This window comes from Eschscholzia californica, unplaced genomic scaffold (genome assembly GCF_041429995.1).
Source record: "Eschscholzia californica isolate CP2 unplaced genomic scaffold, dmEscCali1.0.p SCAF_1, whole genome shotgun sequence".
Taxonomy (NCBI): domain Eukaryota; kingdom Viridiplantae; phylum Streptophyta; class Magnoliopsida; order Ranunculales; family Papaveraceae; genus Eschscholzia; species Eschscholzia californica.
Window position 1 is genome coordinate 37,452,743 of NW_028238198.1, and position 26,069 is coordinate 37,478,811.

The following is a 26,069-nucleotide window of genomic DNA, read 5'->3' on the forward strand; positions in this document are numbered from 1 at the left end:
CCAAACTATGTAATTTTTCTCAAACTACTTCACCCTAAATTATCTCACTAAAGTTACCCTTCCTAACGACTTCCCTAAATTATCTCAAATTTCCCTTTCTAAAGGAATCTTCATCTATTTTGATAACTATAAATATAAAGGAATCTTCATCTATTTGCAAATAATTAAAGGCGAAGTGCCTTGGAAGAACGATAGGGAGTTAGGAGAGGGAAACAGCGACAACCAAAGATACGAAACAGAGTATAATTTGGTTGTCGGCCAGTTAATTTTTGAAATGAAGATAAGCCATGATTAATCGGGGTGGGAAGTCGATTGATGATGTAGATAGAGGTTTGAAAGGCTTCAGGCCAGATAGAAGAAGGGGCAGAGGCTTGATGAAGAAGGCAGAGGAAAGTTTCCACTAAATGTTTGATCTTCCTTTCTGCAACCCCATTTTGTTGGGGGGTATGAGGACAGGATTTTCGATGAATGATACCATGTGATAGAAGAAAATTTTCCATTGATTTACTTATGTATTCCCCCCTCCATCTGTTTGAAAGATTTTTATTGGTTTGGAGAATTGCTTCTCGACCATGAGTTTAAAATTTTTGAAATACATTTCTACTTCTGATTTGTTTTTCCAGGAAGAAGATCCATGTAAAACGACTAAAGTCATCAATGAATAGTAAGACAAATCGAAAACCAGAAGCAGAGGAAATTGGCGAAGGCCCCTTACAAATCGGAGTGGATTAATTCATTTGGATAACTACTAACATGATTAACAGTAGAAAAAGGAAATTGATGGTGTTTTCCTGAAATACAGCTAATGCATTTAGATTTTGTCATTACAGACTTCGTTAAAGGTAAAATATCATTACTAATTAGAGAATTTAAAGCTTGCAGATGAAGATGACCAAGACGACTATGCCACACATCAGGAGAGGCTCGAGTTCCAGGAGTTAGTGATTGAGTGAAGAAAGATTGAGGAGTTGATGGAGCAGAGGAGACACGAAACAGACCACCATTAATTTTCCCGGCGAGGAGTATCTTCCCGGTGGGAAGATCCTGAATGAAAAAGCCAAGACGATGAAATAGAACAACACAGTTAAATTCATGAAGTAATTGAGAGATGGAGATTAAGTTCTTTTTAAAAGAAGGGACTATAAGAACATTTTTGAGTTTCAAATTAGAGTTCAGAGAAAAATTACCAACTCTGGAGACAGAGGCAGTATGTCCATTTCCTACCATGACTTGATCAGGAAGAGAAGCATCAGATCGAGAGATGACAGGTACATTATCAGAAGCAATGTGAGAAGTGGCGCCTGAATCCACATACCAATTTGGATCAGAAGATATGGAGTCAAGACCAAGAGCAGTAAATGATTGTGCTAAATCAGTTTGTCGAGGAAGATGATAGCATTGCCTAGCAGAGTGACCTTGCTTTCCACAATATTGACAAGTAACAACTGATCGATCAGGAGGAGGTCCTAAAACAGAGGGAGTAAAGTTTCGATGAGTTCCTCCTCTGTTCGAGTAAGAACCACGATAATTTCCTCTATTTCCTCGATTTCCTCTATTTTGAGAAGGTTGATATCGAAATGAGGGTTGGGAGTAAAGAACAGTAGGTTGAGGATTTGAAGAAGGAGGAGGTTGAGTAAGTTGTAGTCTAAACTCATGAGTGAGAAGATGAGCATGAAGTTCAGATGAAGTTGGGGGGGAAGAACGAGTTGTGATAGAGGTCACAAAACTATCAAAATCAGGTCCAAGGCCAGAGAGGATTATAAGAACCATTTCTTCATCAGCTACTGGATGACCAATAGCTGCAAGAGAGTCGGAGATAGATTTTAGACGAAGAAGATAGTCAGAAACAGAGAGGGAGCCTTTCTTGGTTGTTTGAAGCTGTAGCTTCAAATTCATGAGCCTTGCAGAATTAATGGAGGAAAATGTCCTCTCCAGAGATTCCCAGACAGCTCTGGATGAGGTTAAGCCCAAGACATGAGTAAGTATTGGTTCAGTAAGAGTAGCATTTAGCCATGAAAGAAGCATTTGATCAATGCGATACTAATAAGCGAAATCAGGATTTGGAGTGAGAGACGAAGAACCTTCAGTAGAAGTTGGAAGATATTCAGGAGGAGGAGGAAAAGAACCATTGACGAATTTGTATAAGTCTTGAGAATGAAGAACAGGGAGAAGCTGACTGCGCCATAGGAGGTAATTTGAGCTGTCTAATCGAATGGAAATGAGATTGGAGATGTTAGTGAGGGTGGGTAATGAAGAGAAAACAGAAGTTGGGTTAGAAGGAGAAGAAATGATTATGGGAGAAGAAGGTTGAGCTGCTGAGTTCGCCATTGAAGCAGACAGAAAAAGGAAGAAAAGAAAAGAAGAGAAGAAAGGAAGAAGACGAAGAAGGTGGCGGCACAGAAAACAAAGGGAATTAGGTATTTGGCTCTGATACCATGCAAATAATTAAAGGCGAAGTGCCCTAACTAGGGCTCTAACTTTGTATTTATAGAAAAGTAGAGAAATGTACAATGACGATTTTACCCTTATTACATAAACAACAATAAAACCTATATATGTTGATTTACACTATTTTGATAACTGAGGAAGTTTGTCAACCAAGAATTGAGTTGAGGTGCAAGAGCTCTTGCAGTTGTTCTTATAGGTATAATTGTAGATAACGTGTTTGTTATAATTCCCTTGAGAGTTTACAATTTTTCGTATTAATCTAATTCTTTCTGCTTTTGTATGTTGTTTTAATTATTTAGTTGATCAAATTTGTTTGATGTTTGCACAAATTTGACAATTGAATCCCAAGCAAATCTGAGTTCAATTTATAATTATGAATACGTATAATTGTAGATAACGTGTTTGTTATAAAGAGTTTACAATTTTCCATGTCAATCTAATTCCTTCTGATTTTGTATGTTGTTTTAATTGTTTATTTGATCAAATTTGCATATACCCTCCATGACTGACGGGGAGTTATAAAAACCAACATCAAAACTAAATTTTCGCCGTACATTTAAATATTGTTTCATTTATTGGAAGTAATGTGTTCCACCGTGAACATTTATATTTGGTTTAAGAGCATTTTATGGTTTTCTTTCTAAATAAAGTATTATGATTTTTTAAATTCACATCGATAATTTTATTTGTTAATTTATTTGTAATAAATTTTTGACGAACTAAGTGTCCACCGCGGGCGCGGTAGATCCCTTTTGGCTAACGCCGTTGTGAGAGTAGACGAGCTAGAATTTAGCGTAGGTTGATGATGTCAAAGTGATACTTATAGACCGATTTTCACAACATATGTCGGGTGTGCATGTGCTGCAGTGTTCATGTACCCCATTGGTCTATACACAAGCCGTCTGACTCCCACGCGTCGTGCATTCACCCAGACGTGCATGCATCGTGTGCCTATTTTACGACTGCTACTAGATTGAATATATTATTGCCTGAAGATAAAAGTGCATGTACATCGACAAAATTCGTCTATCCAAAAGTACTGTTATGATGATTCAACATTATTTAAGATTATTATTTTTTTAGTTTTACTTGGAATTAAGAAAAGATTATCTATTTTGTTATGGTTGGTAGGTATTACTTTAGTTCTCCCTTTCAATTTCATTATAATTTTAATTTTTTTTTACGATGAATACCTGAAAACTAAATTTTCACCGTGAAATACATGAAAACTAGGTTCCCACTGCACCCTACGGGCGCGGTAGATCCCTCTTGGCTAACGCCGTTGTGGTTTATTACGTCCTGATTTTACGACTAAAGTGCTTTCGAGCATTCTCCGAGTATGCGTTTAACGTGAAATATATTTTGTAAGTTCACATCACGATGGGTCGAGCTTACCCAAGAAGTGGATGCACATTGCTGCCCATTTTCACACAATGTGGGGGGTTAGGCGAGTAGCTGTCATCCGAAATCATGTACTGATTTCGAATGAAATCACGTACTGATTTCGGATGACAGGTAAACGCATGACACCAAAAGGTGTGAAAATAGGCAGCAATGTGCATCCACTTCTTGGGTAAGCTCGACCCATTGTGATGTGAACTCACAAAATAGATTCCACGTTACACGCATACTCGGAGAATGCTCGAAAGCACTTTAGTCGTAAAATCGGGACGTAATAAACCACAACGGCGTTAGCCAAGAGGGATCTTCCGCGCCCATAGGACGCGGTGAGAACCTAGTATATATATATATATATTTAATAGTTCACTTATAACTAATTTCGGTAGAAGATCGTAATGAATCCCGGTAATTCGTCATTTGTGATAGTATTAGTTTTTTCTCTATAAGAAAAACATTTCCATGATGCCGCGGCCTCAAGAGGGATAGTTATTTCTTGCCCTATAAGAAAGCCCTATACCATTTATGATTCTCTCTTATCTTAGTTAATAATTCTGATGAATCTTTCATGGCGCCCTTTGAAATTCAATAGCTTGTTGCATGAAGAACACAATCCTAAGGAATGTGTTTTAAGAACGACTGTTTTTTAATTGTAAAAAGTTTTATAGTTTTAATTTTTATTTACCTGTTGTTTAATGAAAATGAAATTTAATTAGGTTTTTTTGTTCTATGTTTATTTATTGATGAAGATGTAGAAATCAAAGAATCTGATAAATATTTTTATTAAAATTTTAATTAAACTCTTGTTTTTAGTTAAAATAAAGATTTTTTTTATTATTTCACAATAGAAATTATAAAATTAACTTACAAATTTTGAAATATCAAATACTCATAAAATCTAATAATATATATACATGTTTTAAATTATCTTTGTTAATCAAAGATTTTACAAAATCTAATTACAGATATAGTTTTTTATATAAAAAATGTTTGTTAATAATGAGTTTATAAATAAATATTTTGTAAAATAAAAGTTTATGGAAATAAAATGTTTTATAAAAAAAGTAGGAAACATTGTAACTACCTATAATTTCTTCAATGTTACCTGTTTTAACTAATAAGTGATTGAAATATTTGTTTACCGGGGCTGAAAATGAACTTAAATGATGTTAACGAGGTTCGTCGGCTAGGTTCTTCCTTCTTGATATTCTATGGGTTTCTTTGTTTGTCAATAACAAAAGCTGTCATTTTTATATACTTGTTGTTTAATGAAGATAAAGTTTAATTAGGTTTTTTTTCTTCTGTGTTTATTTATTGATGAAGATGTGGAAATTAAAGAATCGGGTAAATATTCTTATTAAAATTTAATTAAACTCTTGTTTTTAGTTAAAATAAAGATTTTTTTAATTGTTTAACAATAGAAATTATAAAATTAGCTTACAAATTTTGAAATATCTAATACTCATCAAATCTAATAATATGTATAGATGTTTTAAATTATCTTTGTTAATAAAGATTTTATAAAATCTAATAACAAATATAGTTTTTTATATGAAAAATGTTTGTCAATAACTAGTTTATAAATAAAAATAAATATTTTGTAAAATAAAAGTTTAAGATAAGAAAATGTTTTATAAAATGAAGATTAGGAAGCATAGCAGGTTAGGGCTTCTGAAATTGAGCAGGTTAGGAAGCATAGCAGCAATCAGCAATTAGCACCCATTCCATATATTGTATATAACTTAAAGCGTAAAGCGTTTCAATTCATGGAAACACTGTAACTATTATTAACGAAGTGGCTTCATTGGGTTAATCACGGTTATTAACTATTATAATCTTACGTTTATATAATACGATTGCACCATTTAATAAATGTTTGAATTGTTTGATCATGCAGATTGTAGTGGCCAAAAATCGTCTTAGGTCACTTCGCCTAAATGTCGCCTAGACCCAACCTACTTCGAATAAATGTCACTTGGGCCTAGCCCACTCGTCTACTAGTTGGACACTCTCCAACGTGGAAGTCAACCCACTAGAGGTCCAACTGGCTCTAAGCCCTTGCGAACGTCCATCTAGACGAACAATAACCCATCAAAAGTTATAACGCTCCAAGTGCCCCTTGGTCGCCCTCAACCGAGTCTGCCGGTTACCGAGTCAACCTCAACTCCGGAGACCTCGCCACGTATTCATTTGACGAAGTCCCTCTAAAACCCCACGTCGCCTTAAGTACCATTAGGCGATCTCAGACTACGAAGAGCCTAAAGTCGAGGCGGCTTAATCGTACGATCGAGTTACTCCAGGTGACAGATCGACGGCCAAGAACGAGTCTCCCTTAGGGTTTGGGGTCACCCTCGACCCCAATTATCTTGGATCTAACAGACTCCACGAGTCCAGCAGTCGCCTATAAATAGAAGGAGACTCAGACGCCAAAGGCATGGAATACCAGCTAGAAAACTACAGAACATTCTTCTCTCTCTCTCTCTCTCTCATATTTAGTATCTTCTGATCAGTGCTCTAGACGACGATAATCGACCTTCGAATTCCAGAAGACTTGAAGGGTAATCTTCCAGGGGATCACTCTAGACGACGATATTACATCTTCAAGCTCCATCACCCTCGAAGTCCTTCTGAAGTCCTTTCGAGACGACCTCTCGACCTGCTCCAGGAGATCGATCTGACCAACTATCCCGTAGAGTCGAAGCTCCGGACACTCTACGAGTCTAGCCACCCTCCGACGATACAACACGGTGACACTCTCAGCATTCAATCGTTTAAATACTTATCGTTTATAGTTTGCTGACTTGACCGTCAGAGTGCCTTTGGCAAGACACCATCCCGGTGTCCCCAAGACTTCACGGTTTTACTTGTTTTTGTCTGTCTACAGGTCCAACCGGAACTTCGTTCGTCTCGAGGTCTAAAGCCCAAGTTGTCGGTAGCCCACCAATCGACGATCTATTAATTGTGTGATTTTCTACCGTCCACAGTTTGGCGCCCACCGTGGGGCCCCTTCAACTAACATCTCAGACGACCTCATCAATGGAAGAAGGAATGGTAGCCTCACCAAACGATGTCTCGACCCAGATCGCCGAACTCACTGCTCAGATGAAAGAAAATGCCCAAAAATTTAAGGCCTTGGAGGAGGAGAATGCTCTGGTTCGAGCAGAAAATCAACTACTTCAAGAAAAAGTTACTGAACTCGCCATGGTGTATCCAACAGGACCTAGGTTTCGAACTCCAGTCAACCCGATGCAATCCTTGGTGACCCCTGAAGCAGGAAACTCCTCTAGCCAACCAACCGTCCAGTCTGGCACCATTGGCGTCTCGATTTCGAATCCAGTGACTAATACTATGACTCCGACAACGACGTTATTACCATCTTTCCAAAGCTCAGCTCAAATCAATCAACAATCGCAGTCGATGACTGCCCCTCTTTTCTCATCCTCCTTTACTCTTCCTACTTTACTACCTACTAGTGTACCCTTTAGTCTGTTGACTAACGGTCTGAACTCTGGCTTTGCAGGAACCCCCTTGGAGCAGGCGATGGCTAAAAAATTGGTAAAGATGGAGGCTCTGATCACTCACATTCCAGGAGTCCCAACCCCCCTTAGAAAGAGTTTACCACAGAGTTATGCAGACTCCCCTTTCGTCGACGCCATCGCCTTAGTGGAGATGCCGAAGAAGTTTTCATTCCCAAGTATGAGAATGTATGATGGCACCTCAGATCCAGACGACCATATTGCATCCTACAAGCAAAAGATCTTCACTACAGCCATACCCAGGGACCTTAGAGAGGCTTGCATGTGCAAAAGCTTCGGGTCGAGCCTCATTGGTCTAGCTCTCCAGTGGTACACCAACCTGCCGAACAACTCCATCGCCTCATTTGCCCAGCTGACAGACACGTTCGTTGAACAGTTCGTGAGTAGTAAGAAGTTAGAGAAGCTCTCTGGAGACCTTTACCGACTTAGCCAGAGGCGAGGTGAACCACTTAGAGATTATGTAGGGAGGTTCAACAGAGAGAAAGTCTCGATTCCCTATTGCAACCAAGAGACGGCAGTGGATGCATTTCGAAAAGGGTTAGTTCCAGACAGCGAACTCTACAAAGAACTCACCAAGTTCAACTGCACCACCATGGAGGATGTCCTTGCTCGAGCTTGGGTAGAGATCCGTTGGGAAGAAGACGAGTATCATCGAAGCAGACACTACCTTAGCGATGAGCGATCCCGAGAAAGTCACTTGAGACGAACAGATCGTAGGTCAGATGGTAGATACTCAGAGCCCTACACTACCTCAAGGCGACCTCAAGCCCGAGACGACAGAAAACCACTTGATCCACCAGGTTTAATTGCCGAACAGACCAGTTGCATCAGAGTTCCAGACTACAACATGAACATCGAACCATCTGAGTAGGAGAGCAAGGTGGACAAACTACAACTCGAAGATGAACTCAACATTAATAAGAGTTGGAATGCAGCACATCTAAAGTTGTACCATTTCTAAACTCTAAACTGTTTTTATTACGTTTCATCTTGAATAAAACTTACTGACTTAAGCATCGGAGAGTCGGTGGCGAACTTTTTTTTAATTACATTTCATCTTGAATAAACTTACTGACTTAAGCATCGGAGAGTCGGTGGCTACGCCACCGACCAACCCTCTAGCTCGATTTTTTGCAGGTTAGAGCATCTTACCCAGACAAACAGACGTCTCGCCAGAGGTGTATCTCTAACCTTCTAAATTCTACCTCAAAAGTTTACACTGTCTTAAAAACTCTACTGAGTAACTTTTATACTGGAGGGTCGATGGTTCCACCATCAACCTCCCCTCTTACCCAATCGCAGAGCGACTAAACACGACCGGGGGACAAACATGGCTGGAAAACAACACCTCCATCATCCACCAACTTTAGTCGACTCTAAAGACAACAGTCTGGAAAAGTTTATTCCACTTCTAGGCTAAAAGGCACGAAACATTCTACACCTACAATCTGGGGCAAAAAACATCAAATAACCCCTTGGGAGCACGACCTAGCTGGAACCAGACCTGAATCTTGCACTATCCTGGACTCCACACAAGGTTAATCGATATTCATCTCGACTCCCATACTGATAACAGGAAGTATTGAATGTCTTCGCCCATTATTTCTATCATTCTTTGTTGATAGAAAATTACTAATTTGCGCGCCGGAGGGCTGGCGGTGTTGTCGTCGACCTTCGCTTTTGTGTGTGCAGCTCGGTCAAAGCTCGTGGACAAACCGGAGAAACACAACCTTCACCCATCCACCGAAGTTAGCCAGCAAATAATCAACCTAAGTCCAGAAAATAATGTTCTGCACTTAGGCTGGGGGGACAAGTGATGCATAAAATGCGAGCTCGAATTCCCTCAAAGCTAAATGGAGACTAGAGCTATCAACCTTAAACTTCAGACGAAGAACATAAGACTTCAACGAAAAACAAAAAATTTCTAGAAGCTTACTGTCGCTTCGACGAAGCAGCAAGGTTCACGCTCGAGCTCCAACTGGCCTAACAGGGGACAAATAATACCGTGAAATGCAAGCTTAAACTTCCAACATAGCCACACAGAAGACTAGAGCTATCGACCTCATACTTCAGATGAAGAACATAAGACTTCGACGAAAAAACAAAAATTCTAAGAAGCTTACTCTCGCTTCAAACGAAGCAACAAGGTTCACGCTCGAACTTGAATCGGCTTTAAAGGGAGCACTACAATACTACATACCTTTTTGTACCCCCCACATGATCCACACAAGGCGCCATTAATCTCCCTTCCTCTAATTCTCTTTCTACACATTGTACCGGGTCGAGACGTCTCCGAGACTCCACCCGGCCTAAGGAAGGTTCGAGATAGACACATCATGGGGAATATAAATACCTCGAGTGTTACCAAAAGAGAAGGAAAGCTCGAGACCTCAAAGTCATCAAAATAACACAACGACTTCGAGATCTCACTCTCTTCTTGAAAGAATTCACCCTCGAGCTCCACCTGAAAAAATGACGCCTCAAGGCTTTTGACTCTGAAAGTCAACTATGGTACCGAAAGTTTGCCATCCCAAATGGCCTTATTCAAGAATGGTATCTCCAGGTCCAACTTAGTAGATGACAGAGGAGACTCGAAGGTCAACCTCGAAAAGAGTGCCCTCAAAATTTCATCCACTAGGCTCGAGATGACAAACCTCGAGTCTGAATTACTTGCTTGTAATATTTTCTTACTCAATATGCTCAAACTATGTAAATTAAAGCATGAATTTCATTGAAGAGATTACCATCCTTTCGAATATCCAGAAGTTCAACACTACACTTCTATTAAAGGAATATAAACAAAGTGTGATTAGAACAACAAAAAAAACACTACAAAAGCCCCATGGGCGTCGGAAGCCATAGTACCTCGAAGGCGTTCAATATATGTCTAGAAGATGAAACAACATAGGCCATTTGCCACACTCTCTAGAGTGTTAACTCTCCTGCTACATCTCATTATGAATGAAGTCCTTTCTCGTAATTCTCCATCATCTTGGCTAGAACACACAATCTAGCAGAGTTCCCTACCTCAACAAGTTGCCTCCAGCTCACTAATGTACTATTTATAGTCAGAGAGGACCTTATAAGCGTGAAAAATCCAAGATACGACCAACAGTACACAAAGAGGTATATGGATCACCCACGTGAGGAGGCATTTGTGAAGTCTAAAGCTTTCAAAGTATTTCGATTTCACTCAAACGGATCGAGCCGACACTAAGTCCATCTAGACTTTGTCGTGAACTCCATAAATATTCGAGGTTATAGTTGTGGTAGATATGATCATTTCAAGTCTACAAGCGTGACAAATACAAGCTCCGGTAAATCTAGTCGACATATGTGAAGTCTAAAGATTTAGAAATGTTTCTATTCCACTCGAACGGGACGAGCTGGTCGTTAATCCACCTGGACAACTTTAGGTATCTCCAAGACAAAATCCATCAAAGCGAATAGAAATTGGTCATCCGATGCATGAGAATAACGGTAAAAAAAAAGATTTCTTGTTATAAAATATAAGAGTAAGGATAGCGATAATTTTAGCAATATATATATATATATATATATATATATATATATATGTATGTATGTAACAAAAAAAAAATGAAACTGCCCATGCAGCTTGGAGGAAAATCTCCAAACAACCTAACGGCGGTGTGGAGAACCTCCAAGCTGCCGAAAGGCAGTTTGGAAGACTTAGCTTCCAAACTGCCTTTGGGCGGTTTGGGGGACATAGCCTCCAAACCGCCCAAATGCAATTTGGAAGGCTTTTCCTCCAAATTGCCATTTAGGCGGTTTGGGGGCCTTCCTTCCAAACTGCCTAAAGGCACTTTGGAGGAATTTCCACCAAACCGCCGTGGGCAATTTGGAGAGCTTTCTCTCCCGTCTAACCATTGGCGGCTTGGGGGTTCTCTCGCCTAGGTCGACACAAAATATATTCGACACGTCGTTCTAGACACTCAAAAGGTGTTTTCGAATTATGTTATTAGTGAACTATTAAGATTTGCAGGTCGACGTAAAATAAGGTTAGACCTAGACAAACTGCGTACGACACTTAACTCTGCCACCGCTTCGACGCTAATAAAAATCTACTCTCTAAGTGAGCAACTCACTAACTTAGAGAGTGGGGGACAAACTGTAGTGGCCAAAAATCGTCTTAGGCCACTTCACCTAAATGTCGCCTAGACCCAACCTACTTCGAATAAATGTCACTTGGGCCTAGCCCACTCGTCTACTAGTTGGACATTCTCCAACGTGGAAGTCAACCCACTAGAGGTCCAACTGGCTCTAAGCCCTTGCGAACATCCATCTAGACGAACAATAACCCATCAAAAGTTATAACGCTCCAAGTGCCCTTGGTCGCCCTCAACCGAGTCTGCCGGTTACCGAGTCAACCTCAACTCCGGAGACCTCGCCACGTATTCATTTGACGAAGTCCCTCTAAAACCCCACGTCGCCTTAAGTACCGTTAGGCGATCATAGACTACGAAGAGCCTAAAGTCGAGGCGGCGTAATCGTACGATCGAGTTACTCCAGGTGACAGATCGACGGCCAAGAACGAGTCTCCCTTAGGGTTTATGGTCACCCTCGACCCCAATTATCTTGGATCTAACAGACTCCACGAGTCCAGCAGTCGCCTATAAATAGAAGGAGACTCAGACTCCAAAGGCATGGAATACCAGCTAGAAAACTACAGAACATTCTTCTCTCTCTCTCTCTCTCTCATATTTAGTATCTTCTGATCAGTGCTCTAGACGACGATAATCGACCTTCGAATTCCAGAAGACTTGAAGGGTAATCTTCCAGGGGATCACTCTAGACGACGATATTACATCTTCAAGCTCCATCACCCTCGAAGTCCTTCTGAAGTCCTTTCGAGACGACCTCTCGACCTGCTCCAGGAGATCGATCTGACCAACTATCCCGTAGAGTCGAAGCTCCGGCCACTCTACGAGTCTAGCCACCCTCCGACGATACAACACGGTGACACCCTCAGCATTCAATCGTTTAAATACTTATCTTTTATAGTTTGCTGACTTGACCGTCGGAGTGCCCTTGGCAAGACACCATCCCGGTGTCCCCAAGACTTCACGGTTTTACTTGTTTTTGTCTGTCTACAGGTCCAACCGGAACTTCGTCCGTCTCGAGGTCTAAAGCCCAAGTTGTCGGTGGCCCACCAATCGACGATCTATTAATTGTGTGATTTTCTACCGTCCACACAGATGGTCTTCAATTACTTCAAGCGAATTACACATCACATGAAGAAGTTGAACAACAGTTGAATGATATTAACGAAGTGGCTTCATTGGATAAATTCTTTCCTCTTTTTGGTATTCAAACTCATAATATGTTTCCCTCTTTCGGACTACCAGAATATTCGTTTTCATTTTCATTTGTCAGGATTTCTGACCTTGTGCAGGATATTGGAGAACCATTTGGGAACGTTTGCACTTCATGAAAGTAAAACGGCAAGTCAATTTTCCTATTAAAAGTATCATCCTTTATCTCTTTAATTCGCCATATTTCTAAAACAATATACATGAATATAGCTTCACCTTTTACTTGGTATGAAACCAGTTGCATGGAGTGTTAGATTGGTTTGGTTGGTGCACTTCGGATGCTTTTTATATACTGATGTTAACCCTCAAGGAATCAAAGATGGTTTGAGAAGGTAATGTAAAGCCACAGGGCACGTACTCAAACCGATATTCAAGCTGGTTTTTATTCGGTCACTATTTTTCAGTTTGTCTGAGGGAGGCACTCCAGAGAGATTCTTAATAATCGATGACGGAGGATGGCAAGATATCGATAATGAATTTAAGAAAGAAGGGTAACCCAGTTCTTAATCAATATTAATTAAATGTAAATTACAGGTTTGGAGGCAGATTAGCCAGTATCAAAGAAAATAGTAAATTTCGTACGGAATTGAATGAAGCTCTGAAGAAGACATCTAAGGATCTAAAGGATTTCATTTCGGATATTAAAATGACATTTGGCGTGAAGTATGGTTTCTCGACTCGCTCTAACTCTAATTTTATGTTAGAAAAAAAAGCTATCAAGAATGCATTTCAAACATAGATTAAGAGAATTTTGATCGAATATCGTCTTAGAAGATTAATGTCCCTTTACTATCGACGCCCATGGAGCATAACGCTCAGCACAGCTTTTAGATATTATTGTTGATTGTGCTTCACTGTGGACAAATGCCTAGAACAGAATAAGACAAAAAAAATGCTTAGCAATGAAAAACATTCACATTTAAAGCAATTTGTATTAGATTGAGGTTAATTTTCTATATACATTTCAAGGCTACATTTATGCATTCAGTTTAATTATGTGTCCGTGAATGCAATAAGCATCCCCATAAGTTAGCTACGCATGCTTTTATCTTGTAATTCTTCTTCTATTCGAGAAAATGACAGTATCTCACCACAAATTGTATCATTCTTGCTCAGCGAAACTATCTAATGAAACAAAAAAAATCTGTGAATACCAGACAAAAGATGAACCAAAATTCGCTGATACTGAAGAAAAAGTCAAACCAGCCACCTATTTCTAATACAATCACCTTAGTTTGCTACAATCGAGATGGTAGTTCATGATACAATCTCTGCTATCTTAAAAAATGAAAGGAAATGTCAGGATAAAAAAAATAGAGTGCAAGTAATCACAAAAGTAAAAAAGAATTAAAATCCTTCTAAGGAAAAAGAAAACAACTAAATTAAGACTTTTTCGTTTATAACAACATTGCATGCGTATGTTACATTCCTATAGACATTTTTCATATATTGGTCATGGTTTATGTTGTGCATAGATAGATGGACGAACAGCCTGATGAGACGACAAAGCTTTCCCATTTACGAGTATTTGTTCCAGGAAATCAACACGCACCGACTTGAATTTAAAACCCTGATTATACATTAGAATTGAACAAAAGAATTAGCAAAACAGTAAGACCAATATAATGTCCAACATTGAAAGGTTTGTAAACAAATAACAAGAAATGAAAAAGGATATAACATAACATCAGAACAACAAATCATATGCTAATTGATGTGAAAAATGAAATATTTTCTTTATTCATTTTTTTTAGACTGAATGGTCCTAAAATATATTCTATGTCACGAAATCGACAAGTAGTCCTGGCTATGCTATGAATAGACGATTATTCCTATTTTTCTGGACAATCTTACTATTTTAGGCAAAATTGTGGAGAAGACAACTATAATTTACCAGAGGTTCAAAACCATTTTTTCCCAGACTGAACTACCCCTACGCTTGTGAAATCCTGTGAATTCCGGTAAAAGCGTTATAATTGATCACAAATTCACAATGTATTGTGAACTGTCTTAATTGAGACATTCTTTTTATCAGCGCTCATAACATATATGAACATTAGATCAAACAAGAAAATCTATTTCAGTCTTTTAGATTTTATAATCGAGTTTGGTCGTTCCGACTTCTTTTGATTATTTGGTATGCATTTTAATCAGTTGTGTCCCCCCTTTATTGTTTACACCAATCGGGCTCCTATTGGCTTTGGGGTGGTTGCACATTCTTTGAAAATGTTTGAAAGGAACTATACAACCTGATCAGACACAAACCTCAAACAGGAGGTTAAGCCTTCGACTTTAAACATGACTTTAAATGGCCATATGTCATAAAGCACAAACCTCGGGTAAACCCAAACACACTACTTTACAGTTATTACCTTTTTCTTATATTACATGTTTAGCACACCGGGGCAATTTCTGGTGTTACACTAACAAAAGTAATCAGACTACGTAAATTTCAAGGTGAAATGACATACCTTTCCCTTCCAAGAGAAATTTATGTCACGGAAATAAGGTTCCACTAGCGTCAGCATATCGCTCTCTTTAATCTGCAAAGAAGTGCAAAAGAAACTAGCAATCCTTATTATCACTTGAACTCAGAAAAGAGTACTGGGTCATTTCTTAGAGATAAAGAGTATAATATAGCGAGAAGGTTTAAGTTTAAACCAGTTTGACGTGCTTAAATTGTGTAATATGTTAATTGATCTTAGATATGCCTGCCATGTCCATTTAGAATTACCTGCATCAGCGTTGTCTACTGATGATGAGAAAATTTCTCCCAAGTGCAAGAAGTTATGAGTTTGAGTAAAATAGAATAAAGTAGAGAGAGAAAAGGAGAAAGAGAAAGGAAGAACACAACTACTAAGTACTAACGATTGATGAACAAACACGAGGAGGTGGCAGTGAGTGCACATTTGACAATGGCTGCAATGGGTTCGAAGAGCAAAAGAGGAGCTGGTTTACAACGAAATAGTTTTTCTCCAAAATGTACGAGAGGAATGAGGAGACAGATTGGAAGTTGGAAGAAAGAAGAAATTAGAGTGTCACTCCTTAATAAAATACTTTTTCTTTATCATATTTTATATGGCAGTCTCTTATCTGAGAAGTGAGATCTACAAAAACTTATTTAATGAAGTGGAAAGAAATAAAAGATCAGCAGATGACATAAAACCAAAAGTTAACCAAGTCATACCACATCACTACGCAGTCCATACACCGTCAGGATGAAACAAGTCTGCTCTGAATCACATACCAAATAGTATCTGGAAACAATATAATACAGCAGGTGCTTTACTCTTCGTTCATGAATAAAGAATGTTTACAATTTGGAGGTTATGTCATATATGAAAACAGTGCTCTGTAAATTTCAGTGACGTTTAGAAACATTGGAATTTCAAGAGGCTAAACGTGACCAATATTTCATGGTAGGAAACTTTATTTATGAAACTCGGATGTACATAAGAGTCCGTAATCATTTTAACCAATTGGTAGAAAAAGAGACTTACAAGGGAGATATACTGTCATGGTTAATGAAGTGCAGCACCTTTCCCACAACCGCTGTTGCTTTATCCAGCCCTTCCACGTGATTTATAGTCGCCTTCTTGTTTGAAGAGTTCACTTAAAAAATTAAATACCGGCTGATAAATACAGCAGAAAGATAAATAGTAGTCTCAACCAAGAGTATTAGAGGCAAATAACATAAATAGAGAAGTTTCACTTACATTTTGTGCCCTTAAGTGATGAAGCTTTTGATGCAAGTCGTTTGCTTCTAGTCTGTCCTTATCATGCATGCATATAAGAATCAGCCCTATCCCTAAAGGAAATAATTTGGCAAATATAGTAAAAAAAAAAAAAAAAAGCTTCAAAAAAATGGATCACCTTCAGCGAAGCCTCTATCTTGTCAAGGAGATGGACAATTTTATTAACCTCCTCAGTAGCCTGGAGGCCAGGATCCTTCAAAGCGGCAGCTTCAAATCCACTAAGGGCCCGCTCGTAGTTTTCTAGGTATTTGTTTACCTGGAAAGAGAAATCATAATATTATCATAGATTCGATGATATAACTTCCATGGCAAGCTGAGAATCGATCAAAGAAGATCTTGCTAAAGTTTGTCATGAAGTAAGCAATGTTCAATGAGTTTGTGTATTATATGAGGATGTTTTCATGCGCAAAGCAGATAAAAGTACCGAATATGATATGAAAATTCTGAATTCCACAGCTAGGGTTATATGAGAGAGCTCAAAGAAGTTCCAAATTTCCAACATGAAGTAATTGTCAAGATTTTAAATAAGAAAACTCAACATGGGCATTCAAGACTTACAATGGCTGAGTTGAAATACAGATCCGGATTAGATTTCATGCTTTCATCTTTTTCCTGGAAAAAGGAGAAAAACCGAAGGCAATAGATGTTACTAGTAATTAGGATAAATACTACACTTCAGAGACAATTCAAAGGGAAAGCGTTAATTCCAATTTGGCCCCCACATTGTGACCAACTAGAAAATTTGCCCCCATAGTTCTCCAGCTTACCAATTTGGCCCCCGAGACATTATTCTATTAGTCAAACTTAACAGTTAGTAATCCCTTTTTACCCTTCACTCAAAGGTTTCCCTTCCTGTGTTCTTTCTCTGGCGTCTCCTGGCAGGTTTGTCGACCTTCGTTTAGCATCGACTTTCAACGTTAAAAAAGAGTTTGTTTATCGACCTCCTTCTTTTTCTCTCCTCCCTCCCCACCAACATCTCCTTCACCATCTTCATCCCTCTCTCTTTCTATAGCAGAAACCCCATGGATTATTTCTCTCTCTTTCTATGTGCAGCACTGCAGCAGAAACCCCATGGAATCCATGGATTCCTGCTCGGCAACCAAAACCCTATGGACTCCATACGGTTTCTGCTAGCGAACTGAAACACCATGGAATTTCTTCTCCAGAGAGCGAGAGAGAGAAAGGGAGATGAAAATGGTGAAGGAGATGGAGGTGGTGGTGGTGGGACGTAGGAGAGAAGAACGGGAAGGTTGGAAAAAAAAAATTTAAATTGATGAAGGTCGCCAGCAGATGCCGGATCAGCCTTCTTCCGGCGACTGTTTCTGGGGAAGATAAGAAAGAGAAAGGGCAAGGGCAAAGAGGAAAACCTTTTTAAAAGAAGGGTAAAAGGTAAAGAAAACATTGACTATTAAGTTTAACTAACAGAATCACAGTCTTGGGACCAATTCAGTTGGCCACAAATTGGGGGCCAAATTGGAATTAATCCAAAAGAAAACAGGTTGTCGTTATTTAGTTAGAGAAGAAAAAATAATGAGAAATCAATTTTTTTGTTCAAAAAAACAAGAAAATCTACACTTAGCCACAAAATAAGTTAGTGTTACAAGTTCTAGTGATGCACACTTACAGCATTCTGATAAGCTTTTAGTGATTGTACAAGTTTGTTATGTTCCCATGAACCAGAGACGAAAAAACTTGTAAGGCATGCATTTCCCAAGTTATCTGTGCAGGAGAAATGACAAACTTAATTAATATAAAAATGAGAGGAAACGAATAGAAGAGCACACTTCAGAAAAGAAAACATACTATTGCAAAAAGAATGGGACATATATGTAAGCTGAAGCGGGAGACCAGAAGGACAAAGGCAACTAACTAAGATTTAGGGGTAAGAGAATTTGAGCAAAAACAAAAATTTTACATCTAACACTGTGATTTGTTACTGAGAACTAGTAAGAAACATGATTCCTATTTTTTTTTTAGTTAAAAGTATATAACCTCTCACTGATAAGTATCTCTAAACTAGACCTTATTAATTAGAAATTATTGCAGTCACAGAACCAAACAAAATTAGGCATTGCATTTAGAAATTCTCGCATGGCACAAAATTGCATATTAAGAGAACAAAAAAGACAGCACTCTTAGTAGTATGCGCGTAGGAAATGTTAATCAAGTTAGTGAGACTTACACCACGAATTCCCATCTGTGATATCCAATGCTATAGCTTCTTTAGCATGCTGAATGCTTTCTTCGACAAGGTCTGCCTGATTCTCAGAGCCTGGAGAAGAAATTGAAAAAGATGCGAATAACAAATCACTTAAATTTAACAGCACAAAATCCGAGAGAAGTCTGCCTAAGGTCCTTGCCTTGAGCCAAGCTCCTTTTAAGCATTGATAACTGACAAAGTATCTTCTTGTTTGGACTCTGGAAGCAGAAGAAAATACAGCCAACTCGTACATCAGATCAACTTTAAAAATTTTGGAACCCACTACCTAAATAAAGCTCATTAAGTATCCTCATGAGTCATGACAATAGATGACCTTATCAAGCGCTAGAGAAAAACAGTTTTTTGCAGAAAGCAGATCTCCTTTCTTCCAAATGCAATTGCCTAAGCAAAGCCAAGCATCTGCAAGAGATGGATTCAACTTAACCTGGAACACGAAATAGCAATTTCAAAACCGAGCACATAGCTTCAACAGTATCAAACATTAAACTATCAGCAAAAACGCAAGAATCTTCCAGTATCTCATACAGCTTTTGATAGATGATCTTCAGCTTCTTTTCGATAATCTGGGAATACATCCAGTACTTTCCCTCGTAAGAATTCATGAGCTGCACGTTGCATAGGCGATTTCCTTTGATCTGCAAAGATAACATTTAGGGGTTTGCACATAAAGACAACTTAACATAAGAACCAATAAGCTCGTAAAATTGATACGACCTTAAAAGATTCTTGTTCTCACACAAGAAAATTGACTGTTGCGCATAAAAAATGAAATGATAGACGATCTTAATAAAGGAAGAGCAATAATTAACAAGGAGACCATGAAGTTGAGGAAAGTCAAATGTAATAAAGCATTAGAGTGCTTGAAGCAAAAGGGGTTGGAAGTATATCTTGTTCGGATTCTTTGAGCTATATGGGCCTTCAGAGCGAATTACTTCATGGTCACTAATGTTTGAAAAATAGGTTTTCCTCCTTGAGGCGATTCACTGTGAAAAATCGAGATGTCGCGTCCAGGCGGTAGGAGTATATCAATCTTTTAATGAAAATGATACCATATTCTAATAGAAAGAACCATTAACCAAAGTGACTCGTATCATCGTCGTTGTCACTAATTAGAATGGTGAAAACAACGACAAATGTCTTCGTTGGTGGAGGAGGCACGTGGTTGCTATGAGTATTATAAGAAGCCTCATTGTTTCTATATTTTCTTTATGATTTTAGAATTAAAAAAAAAACTATAGATCTAAGCAGTACGCAATGTACAAATAATCATCTTTTCTTTTCAAATCTATGCAGTACGACTCGGCCGAGTCAGCCGAGTGACTCGGGACTCAGCTCGGACTCGGACATACACCGAGCCGAGTCCTGACTCGGATCTGACTCGGGTCGTTACTAGTATATGCCAATTTTTTTCCTTTATTTGTCACATATTAATTCTGTTTTTGAAAATATTCTAGAAATACTAAAATTTTCCGTTTCTTTCAAAAGATTATGAGTAGTAAGTTGCAATTACAAAGTTTATTAGTAGTAAGTATTTAAACCTTTGGAAGAGCAAAAGATTTTCTATAAATATACCAAAACATAGTTATAGAAAGTTGCAATTTAGTAGTAAGTATTTAAAATCTTTAGAATACCAAAAGATTTTTTAGACATAAAAAGAAAAATTTATTAGTAGTAAGTATTCAAAATATACCAAAGGATTTTCTGAATAAAATATTTAAACTACCAAAACATAGTTTTAGAAAGTTGCAGATTAGTTGTTAATTTTCAGTTTTGAAGTTTGAACATGATTACATTTTGAATTGCCGTATTAATCATATTATATGGAGTACATACATTAGTAACTACTTATGGGAAGCAATGAGATCGACTCTGGCTGACTCGGCCAAGTGACTCGGTTGACTCGGCCGAGTGACTCGGCTGACTCGCCCCCTGACTCGGACTCGGATCTTGGCCGAGCCGAGTCCGAGTCCGAGTCGTACTACTTAGTTTCAAATTATCCCAAAAAACTATAGATCTAAGCGGTACACAAATTCAATTATCCAAATTCGTTTATATATATATATATATATATATATATATATATATATTTACAGACAAGTATTTTCACCACATAAGACCATTCAGGTCAATCACTCATGAGGTTCATAACCTCAAGTCCTCGACATCAATAGCCTGGGTAGATGTCATTAGAGGAGAATTTAAAGTGCAAAAGTGCAATAGTTAAGCGCAAAGTTCAGTGATATCAAAGACTACTTTTTACCTCCTTAAAGGGGCACAGGAGGAGATTCAAATACGCAATAATTGAGAGCTCAGTCAACTATAAGTCAAGACAAATTCAAAGTCCAAAAATTATGCCGATTTGAGTTATCTCTCCCTTTCTGGTTTTTCTTTCCCAAGTAATTTCCAAATTCACAAATTGTATCATAGACAATTTAAAAACCCGTAAAGCCTGGTCCTCTCTTATTAACCTTGAGAGGCATTTCCTACTAAGTACTAACCCATTCGTCATAACGTCTCCTAGTGCCATGAAGTAACTAAAATTTATTATTGCAAATCTTCCCTTTGCAAAAGATAAAACCCATGAAGATTAGGAGCCTATACTGGTACCAGCGACTCTAATATTAGCCCGTCTTATATGAGTGACCAAATACATCAAACTTTTTAGCTGTTCAACTAACGAGCTTACATATCCAAACCCCAAGCAGACCAAAATCCATAAGTCTAGGGTTAAGAATTCTGCTCATAGTTAAGAGTTAAGACTAGTTGGATCAGCCTAATCTACTGAACACTAATGTTGAAGAGTCCACAATCAGAACTATAGAATTCAAATAAAAAGTTGGGCAGATCTAAAAAAGAAAAGGGAAAAAGAAGAAATTGTAAACGACTAGAGGATGGATAGGGTACCTGGTGAAATGGAATCGAGGAGGTTGAGAACATGATCTGCTTGACTCTGCAACTTGGAGATTTTATCTTGTGGGTTTGCTGGGAAATACGTGTTTCGCAAATGGTAGAGTTCTTCGGTTGTCTTTGTCGCTTCCTCCATTAAATCTCCCCCTCGCTCGACCCAGAGAGAAAGAGAGAGAGAGGGTCGGGGGTTTTTCCTAGCAAGGAAATGAATTGCTAATGCAATAACCAGAGTACGGAATATCCGTGATAGTTTAGCGACGCAACTGCTAAGCGGTAACCATGCCACATAAAAAGCCTTGTTACTCAGATGATGGAAGCTTGTGACGCCACATGAGGTTTTGTTTTTGGCGAAGGTTGTACGAGCCCCCCCCCCCCCCCCCCCCACCTACTTACTAAGTTTGAGCGTACATTTATAGCCTAGACTCCAGACACTCTTGTGAACGATGCGAGACTATCACAACCCCTAACACTCAACGAAGAGTCGTCCTCAGCTCTGATGCCACTTGTGACGCCCCAAGCCTTAGCGGTTGCCGATATTGTCCTCGCTTTAACCACCTCACACAAGTACGGAGTTTTGTTCTTGGCGAAGGCTCTACGAGCTCCTCCAAAAGGACTCGATACTTTACTAAGCTTAAGCGTACATCCATAGTCCAGGATCCAGACACTCTCGTGAGCGATGTGGGACTATCACAATCAGGTTGTAACTTTGTACAAAATCCTGCTGATCTCACAATAAAACTATCATGCTATAACCAGACACAAAACATTTATAATATGACGATGGAATAGTGAGACCATAACTTGAGATTAAGAAGAGCCATTCTAGCTTAGCACGAATAATATATTCACCTATAGAAGCACGAATCCCTGCTCGGCCAAGCTTCAAAAAAACATGTTCGTTTTACATTTTCTTATCTCTCTCTACACCCCTGCTTGGAGAAAACGTTGACTGCCAAATTCCAACTTAAATTAACATACGAGTGTACTATTTTGCGCAAATTCATAGTAGAATTAAAGGCGACTTAAACCCTGTTCTGCCTTTAAACCAATCAGGTCCACCAAAGGCTTAGGTCTGCTCTAGGTAACAATAAAGGAGAACTACAGAAATTGGCTCGGTCCTTAAGCTTCTTCAGCCTCAAGCGTACGACGGTTTAACTCGTCTAAATATTAACCTAACCTAAGGTCCGGGGTGGAGAAATTCATAAGATTTAAGATTATGAGTAATGTGAAGGTAAAAATACGTCGGGAGACAACGTTCGCCAAATAATCTACATGATCGGCAAAAAAATTTATCAAATACAAAGTATTTAAGATAAGGAACCCTTATTCCAACCGCATAATGTGGTTTTAGCTAAGCATGTGGATCCTCACCACCTCATAGGCCCAGCCCAGTTAGAGTGGGCCTAAAGCAAACGCACCATTGGAGGACCTTTTATTAACTAAACAACCATGTCATCCAATTTTGCCCGAGTACACTTATTAATTAGTTACCCATTTTTAATGTTAAACCGCTTTTTTAATGTTAAATTGTTGGAAAGTATTAGGGTTTGTTTGATACATGGGAAAACAAGCTGAGAAAGTCGATTTTCGCGAGAAAGTTGACATTCCGCTGTTTGATCGGACTAAATTCGTGTCAAAATCGAATTCCCATGAGAAAATAAAGTATGAAAATAAGTTTAATTATTTTACCACCAAATATGTGGTAAAACAGATTTCTTACTCGCGACTCTCTCTCCCGTATCTCTCTTCCTCGTTCTCCTCTCGTATCTCTCCCGCCCTCTTAAACTCCATGGCTCTCTACCTCAAAGAAAAACTCAGATTTCTGAGATTCCTCTTTGACATTAATCTCACGGATCTCAGCAACAATAAATACCAGAGAGATGAAGTAGAATCCCAACAACAGATCTCGATAGATGGCAGCAACAAAAAACTCAAATTATGAGAACCTCTTTCTAATTGGGGTTGTGAAGATGGAGCAAAAGAGATTGGTGTTGACTATTGGCTGCAACCATACTGGTTTTGTTTGAACTTTGCTTCAACACCATCTGGATTCCTTGTTGATAAGGTTTTTCCTATTTTGAGTTCTATACCCATCAGACAACAAATGGTTTTCTTTCCCATCAGAAAAAAAATGGTTTTCACACGTATCAAAAGGACCCTAAAAGTGAAAGCCAACAACTTTCCAATCCACCTAACTTTGAAATAATTAGAGTTAATTCCTATGTGCCCCCCTACTTTGTGACCAGCTTCCTTTATGACCCCCTATTTTCTGTAAATTTGGTCCATTTTTTTATGTAAATGTCCTAACTACCCCTCCTATAAATATTTTTTCAAAATAAAATAAAAAAGAAAACTTGAATTCCACCTCACTTCCCACTCCACCACTCATATCTCTCCACGTCACTTATCTCTATCTCCATCTCACCTCTCTCTCCAACTCACACATCTCTATCTCTCCAACTCACCTCTCTCTCCCTCCAACTCACCTTTCTCTTCTCCGACCGGCAACCTAAACATAAAACTCTCTCATCTCTCTCTCTCTCTCTAAACACTCCCCTTGGTCGGAGTCGGTCTGTTCTTGAACATACCAGATCACGAACAGACCAACTCCGGCGGAGGGAAACCCCTTCGCCGAAGTGTTTAGAGAGAGATAAAAGTTTTTTTAATGTTTAAGTCGCCGGCCAGAAAGTTTTTCGACCGGCGATCGTGTCGTAGAAGAGAAAGGTGAGTTGGAAAGAGAGAGATGTGAGTTGGAAAGAGAGAGATGTGAGTTGGAGAGAGATAGATGTGAGTTGGAGAGAGAGAGAGAGATATGAGTTGGAGAGAGATGTGCGATGGAGATAGAGAGAGGTGACGTGGAGAGATATGAGAGGTGGAGAGGGAAGTAAGGTGGAATTCAAGTTTTTTTTTTATTTTGAAAAAGTATTTATAGGGGGGGGGGGGGGATAGTTAGGACATTTACATAACAAAAAGGGTCATATTTGAATTTACAAAAAATAAGGGGCCATAAAGGAAGCTGGTCACAAAGTAGGAGGTCAAATAAGAATTAACTCAAATAATTATTATGTTCATAAAAACACCTTTCGATTTATGTTATTTAGAAGTTTGAGCTGCCTAATAAATTTAAAAATTCTCGAAGACCATAGTTTTGGCAACTATTTTATTTCTAATTTAAAAAAGAAATAGTAGTCACAATAAACAATATCTTTTAATGCAATTCGACTATTATAACAACTTTTGTCGAATTAAATCAAAGCTAGCAACTTTCTACTCGTGTGTATATGTATATGGTTTTGGCGATCAAAACATAAGTGCCATGTAGTAGTCTTTTTTTCACAAAAACATTATACATATGCTATATGTACTATAAAGTTGCCCATCAAAGAGTTTTCAATGTCAGTCAAAATATTAAATAGTTAAACAATACAAGCAATTATGATGTTCTCCACTAATTGAATTTTTGTGAAATAAATAAGACTTCAGTAAACTACATGAGTTGCATAGACTTTATTAGTGTCAAATCTTATTTGAAAAATCCAATAGAAAAAGGCCAAAATTGTGTTCCCATAGGATTGATTGAACCGTGACCTCTTTAAATGAGCTGTAATTGGTTTTGGTCAAATTAATCTTTGATTCTTTATGTGTACGTTTACATTTTTGGGGCACATTGGAGCCCAAAGCCACGGTCGGCACTGCCGCCTCATCTCAACAGCTTATTAACAGTCGCCCAATCGAGCCTATATAAAGTAACATGTCCGGTTGTCCGCCTAATCAACAACCAAAGGTTCGAAATCTAAACTCAAATTTTGGATTACATTCTTTGAACTACAAAAACTACCTACTGACTTGAGCGTCAGAGATGTTTCCGAATTTTTTGCAGGTTCTGTTCCAGAATAACGTAAAGTTATTCATTATTTGGTTCGCTAGATCTTCATATCCCGAATGATAACTTAAAAGTCAAATTTAGACATCATCAATATTAATTTGCTGAAGTCTCTTGAGATGGACTCTGAACTCCAATGAATACTTTTGCTGGAGGTGCTTTCTTGAATAAATCCATCAAATAATCGCTCGAACAAATACTAAGTAGAGTTAATAAGTAAGAACCTAGTCACAAATGCAAGATTCAGTAAGCTTAGAGTTTGTTTGACAAACCCTAAATCCAAATTCGTTCGAACAAACCATAAGGTTAGGATTTGCTTGAGCGAAACCTAATCACGAATCCATAAAATCCTAAGAAAGAAAACGTAAAAATTAGTAAGCTTAATCTAATTAACAAAGATACTTCCAAAAAAAAAATTAACAAAGATGAACAACAACAACAAATATTACGCAAGATCAACAACTAATAGCTTAGTTCAACAAAAAAAAAACAACTAATAGCAAGGATAAAAATATTAAGTAACATTAAGTAAGAACACAAAATCCACAAAGGAATAAAGAGACATAGATAAGGTCTCTGGTTCCTCAG

The 26,069-nt window shown here is 38.4% G+C and overlaps 1 protein-coding gene across 2 annotated transcripts; it reads right to left on the reverse strand.

Annotated features, from left to right (window-relative positions):
- Nucleotides 1-13,190: 13,190 nt before the first annotated feature.
- On the reverse strand, nt 13,191-22,004 carry LOC147566549 (uncharacterized). Of its 2 annotated transcripts, none has more exons than XM_086653047.1 (13): nt 21,596-21,978; nt 19,217-19,326; nt 19,005-19,115; nt 18,831-18,888; nt 18,653-18,742; nt 18,095-18,189; nt 17,029-17,082; nt 16,589-16,726; nt 16,432-16,483; nt 16,216-16,327; nt 15,903-15,972; nt 15,161-15,258; nt 13,191-13,583 (listed from the first exon to the last, which is right to left on the reverse strand). In XM_086653047.1, exons 1-13 carry the CDS (start codon nt 21,732-21,734, stop codon nt 13,550-13,552), a joined length of 1,161 nt encoding a protein of 386 aa, XP_086509173.1. In that variant the 5' UTR covers nt 21,735-21,978; the 3' UTR covers nt 13,191-13,549. The 2 variants fall into 2 exon arrangements, with proteins under 2 accessions (XP_086509173.1, XP_086509172.1); XM_086653046.1 differs by lacking the exon at nt 13,191-13,583 and adding an exon at nt 13,927-14,285 and having other exon boundaries at nt 15,187-15,258; nt 21,596-22,004.
- Nucleotides 22,005-26,069: the final 4,065 nt, after the last annotated feature.